The sequence below is a fragment of the Athene cunicularia genome, assembly GCF_003259725.1.
Source record: "Athene cunicularia isolate RWA chromosome 28 unlocalized genomic scaffold, athCun1 chr28_part2, whole genome shotgun sequence".
In the NCBI taxonomy this organism is placed as follows: domain Eukaryota; kingdom Metazoa; phylum Chordata; class Aves; order Strigiformes; family Strigidae; genus Athene; species Athene cunicularia.
The window spans coordinates 872,416-876,743 of record NW_020799140.1 but is presented as its reverse complement, the minus strand read 5'-3'; the positions used below and the strand labels follow the sequence as shown (position 1 = coordinate 876,743).

General features: G+C 52.9%; 1 protein-coding gene across 1 annotated transcript in view; it reads left to right on the top strand.

Annotated features, from left to right (window-relative positions):
* Positions 1-3,719: 3,719 nt before the first annotated feature.
* The window catches only part of TCF3 (transcription factor 3), a 59,258-nt gene continuing 58,649 nt past the window's right edge, over positions 3,720-4,328 (top strand). Inside the window, exon 1 of the mRNA XM_026865144.1 lies at positions 3,720-3,755. Within this exon, the coding sequence (XP_026720945.1) occupies positions 3,720-3,755 (36 nt within the window). The remainder of the gene's footprint in view (positions 3,756-4,328) is intronic.

The following is a 4,328-nucleotide window of genomic DNA, read 5'->3' as shown; positions in this document are numbered from 1 at the left end:
CGTTTAGGAGCTGTTTATTTTCAAAGAAACAGGACCCAAGAGTTCCCCGAGAAGGGTGTGCACAGCTCGGAGGGAGGAGAAGTCCCTTCTAGTCTTAGCAGAGCAAGGGTTAGTCCCCGGCACGTCCGTCTGTGCTGCCGTCTGGGGTCGGCGACATGCCACAGAGTGTTCGCTGGGCGCTGGCTGCACCGGTGCTGGCTGTTGTTGGCAGGTGACTTGTGGAAGGGTGAGCTTGTGTTCAAAAGAAAATAACTTTCTGTTGGGTTCCTCTTGTTGCGTGCTGCACCCTCATGGCGCTTGGAGTGCGCGTATTGCTTTTTAGATAAGCAAACGTGCTGTGAAGATAGAAAAAACCAGCTCCACGAGGAGGAATAACCATGAGTGTTGCCGTTGCGGCTCTGGGCTGTCCTGGGTCACCCAGCCCACGGCCCTGCTGGGCTGATTTTCTTATTTCTTGAAGAGGAAGGGAGTAAAGGGGGGAAAAGTGGCGGCAGAACTAGGGGCACCCACTGTCCCGGTACCTGTTATGCCTGTGGGAAGTGCTGAGGCTCTCAGCCACTTTGCTGTTCCCGAGCGCTGAGGTTTAGCAATGGGAAATCAACCTTTTTATACAGCTGGGGCTTGTCCCAGTCCCGGCAGGGCTCTGTGCTTGAGGGGCGGTTACTGGTGGGGTCTCTCGGTCCCCCAGAGAGTAATTCTCCTGCAGGAAGAGAGGCCCAGTTCTCCCAGTTTCATGCTTGTGTTGGGAGGCTGGTTCTGTGAAATTACCAGTGAGGTGTTTTTACAGTAGCATGTTTTACAGTTGGTGCAGGGTACACGGTGCACGTAAAACCTGGAATATGTTCAGGGCTCGCTGGGGAATGGTGTGTGGTTATTTGTCCCCCTCTCACCCTGGAGGTCCTGCGGGCTGGAGCTTTGAATCGCCTTTGCTGGAGAGTGCCAGGTTTTGACCCGCACTTTGGGTCGGTAACTCATCATCTGCTCCCTGGTTGGGGCTGCAGTGGCTCCTGCTTTGTTTGTTGTTTTTTTTTTTCCCCTTAGAAAAATATCAAATCCCACTCACCGTTCAGAGCTTTAAAAAAACCAACAACCCAAGACCTTATTTTCAAATTTAACGAACCATCCTCATTTGCATGCTCAGAGCTGTATTCTCTGGAGGGGACCTGACCTGTTCCCTCTGTACACAAATGTTTCTTCTGTCCTTGGAGATTAATGTACACCTAACAGCTGAATTTGGGTTCGATTCCGACACTCTTATGCTGGTGTAAACCTGGGAGTGACCAGAACTCGCTCTGTGTTTTGTCTAAGGCTCATGGGTTCAGCAGCGGCACCGGGGGCGGCCGCTTGCAGGATCAGGGCCTGCAAATGTCATTTGCCAGCAAATGATTCGAGGACATTCCCTCCAGGATAAGTTGGCCGATGGGCTCCGACGCAGTCTGGATTTGAGCCAGATCTGTTTCACAAACCCTCGTCTCCGCACACGCATGCCCTTCCCCTGAGTTTGCATAAAGGGAATATTAACATCTCTCCTGAAGGATGAGTAGCTAAAATGGAAAGCTTCCTCCCTAGTAGTCTTCACCCTGGTGTTGGAAGCTTGTCATGCGCAGTGTGGGTCTGTGGAAGAGGCTGCTCCGTGGGTTGCTCTCCCTGTGTTGTTGGGATACAGGCTTTTTGACCACAGAGTGCTCTCTTTCAAGTATATTTATATTTTTCTTTGAATAAGCAGGAGTGGGGAGCATTGGTCCACTAATCCTTTCCAGGAGAGTAGATGGGAAGGGAGTACCAGAGAGAGATTCGGAGCAGCTGGAAGCATTTGCTTCAGATCAGTATTTCAATTCCTTTTTTTCTAAGGAAAATATGTTCAACCCCAGTAGTCTGTGGTCCAGCTCTGTGCTGTGTTTTACTGGGCAGTGAGTGAATTTTAAGGTCTGGCTTTAATGGGGTTGCATAGTCAGATGTGATGTGGGGTCAGTAAGTGGCAGTGAGATGCTGTAAGTGGGGCTTACAGTGTCTTCTTTAATGAATCGGGTAGTTATTGAGCTGCAGAGTGCTCGCCCAAAGCTTTGTGCCAGTGTAATTTGCCAATAAGGGTGAAAATCAAAGGAATCTGTAACGTGCATCTAAGTGAGCCGGAGCCAAACACCCAGCTCTGTAGTCTGATCACTGCTTTGGGGTGTGCACGGCAGCGTGCTCGCTTCTACCTCCGAACAAATTGCCTTTTATAATTGCCCCAAAGTACAGGTAATTTGTAAGCTTTCTTTCACCACCGCTCCCTGGCGCTAGTCCAGGACGGGCTTGCAAATCTGGAGGAGAGCTTTCGAGAAAGCATCCTGCCTATAGATCCGAGTTGCCAGCTTAACCTATGTGTTCGGCTTGGGTTTGGGTGGGTTCTCCCGTGGCCCGCGGTGGCCAGGCTTTGCCGCTCAGGGCAGGAGATGCTGAGCCGTGGGGTGACATCTCGGCTGTGCCACGCGGCCGGCGCGGGTGCGTTGGGGGAAGGTGCGGGCAGGTATCCCGGCTGGGCTGGGGCGCCCGGAGCACAGGGGCACCCACGGCAGGGGAGAGCCGGGATGGAGCGGCCCAGCGGGCACGCGGACGGGGTTGGGGGCCTGTCCCTGCCGCAGAGCGCGCCTGCCAAGCTAGATAGAGGCAGGCGGCTGCGTGCCAGCCTAGGTCTCTGGCAGAAGTGAAATGCTGTTAACAGCCATGATTATTAGCAGAGTATTAACCATATGCTGCGGGGATGCTGGTTGTCAGGGTGGGTTTCTAGCTCGACGAGACGTTGCAGGGTGGGCAGGGGCTTGAGCAGTCACGTAGGACCTGCCGTCTGATTTCACCGCTCTCGTTGCGTGCCAGCCCTCGTGGCTCCAGCCATCGAACTGGAGGTGACTGGAGGTGAAAGCCAAACTGTTACCAGCGAGCGGGGCTCGAGCGAGCTCCGTCTGCCCTCGCTGCTGCTTCTGACGTGCTGGAGGATGCTGAAGCCGTGCCCTGCACCCTGCTCCGGCCAAGGCGCAGCGCCTGTGTTTCAATGATAAAACTCTCACTTTTGGTTAGAGTGAAGCGGTTGTAAATTTTGACTTTATGCCACAGTGGACGTTTGAGGCTGTAGTTAGGAAGGTCTGTCTTAAATGAACGTATGAAATATCCTGCTGGCAGTGTTTATTGAGTCAAATTCCCTCTTACCCCTGAATTAACAGCTGGATACTTTCCACGCTACAAAACAGATTTCAGGTTTTGAGTTCAGGCCTGAGGTTGGTTCAGCCTGGGGTTCATAAGGTGGAAGAGCGGAGGAAGTGAAAACAGCTATTTAATTTGGAAACACTGATGTACTGGTAGAAGTACACAATAAATGAAATGCTGCTTGGTGTTGTTACTTGTGTCTGACAAACTGCCTTTCTTGCTCCGGAGTTCGCCGGTGGCAGTGTGGGGTTTCTTAGCCGTAACCTCTCTGGTGGCGGATGCGGGCGTTCGGATCTTCCCGTGTGCCGGATTTGCATCTTTTAACCTGGGAGAAATGGAGGGGGGAAGAAATTCTGTTGAATTGAGCTACAAGGGTACGAAGAAGTTGTCGTCAGCTGTGAGGGAAGCTGGAGATAGGGCTTGAGAAACCAAATACAGCAACTTAAGATGGGGAATTTTACATAACCGTTTAAATCTACATTATTCAAATCCAACAGAGGCCGAGTAATAACCCAATTGCAGTTCCTCAGACGCTCATGGCTGGGTCCCTCCGCAATGCCTGGGTCCCTCTGGTATGTGCCAGCTCCGCTTCGTCTTCTCCCTTCCCCCCCGTTTATTTTTAAAGCAGCATTGAAAAGCAGAAAGGAAATTCGCAGTGGGTGGGTGAACTTTGCCTGTGAGTGACATACGGCAGCGCAGGCAGCCGGCACTTCACGTATGACTTGCGCCGGGCTCCTCGAGGCAGCGTACCCGCTCGGCTTCAGCCCACACCACAGTGGAAAAACAAACTGGCAGCAAGAGAAAAAAAAAAAAACAAAAAAAAACCAACCCAACACAACACAAAACCCAAAACGCTTCCTGGAGGTGGCAAGCGATAAGTGTGTTTGGAGCCCTGTATTGAGGCGCAGGGTAACCCGGGGGTTCCCCCCTTTCCGGCATCACCCTGCTTTAGCATCCCCACGTCACCTGGCGTGGAAAGGGGTCCGTGCCTCCTTGATCCCTTGGGCAGGGAGAGCAGGAAGGTGTCGGTTGCATCAGTCTTGAAATAATCTCTGGAAGCAGGCGGAGGCGGGTGAAGGGGAGAGGTGGGGAGGGCATCCCCCGGCGGGGCCGGCTGCGGGGGTGTGCTGGGGATTGCCGAGCGC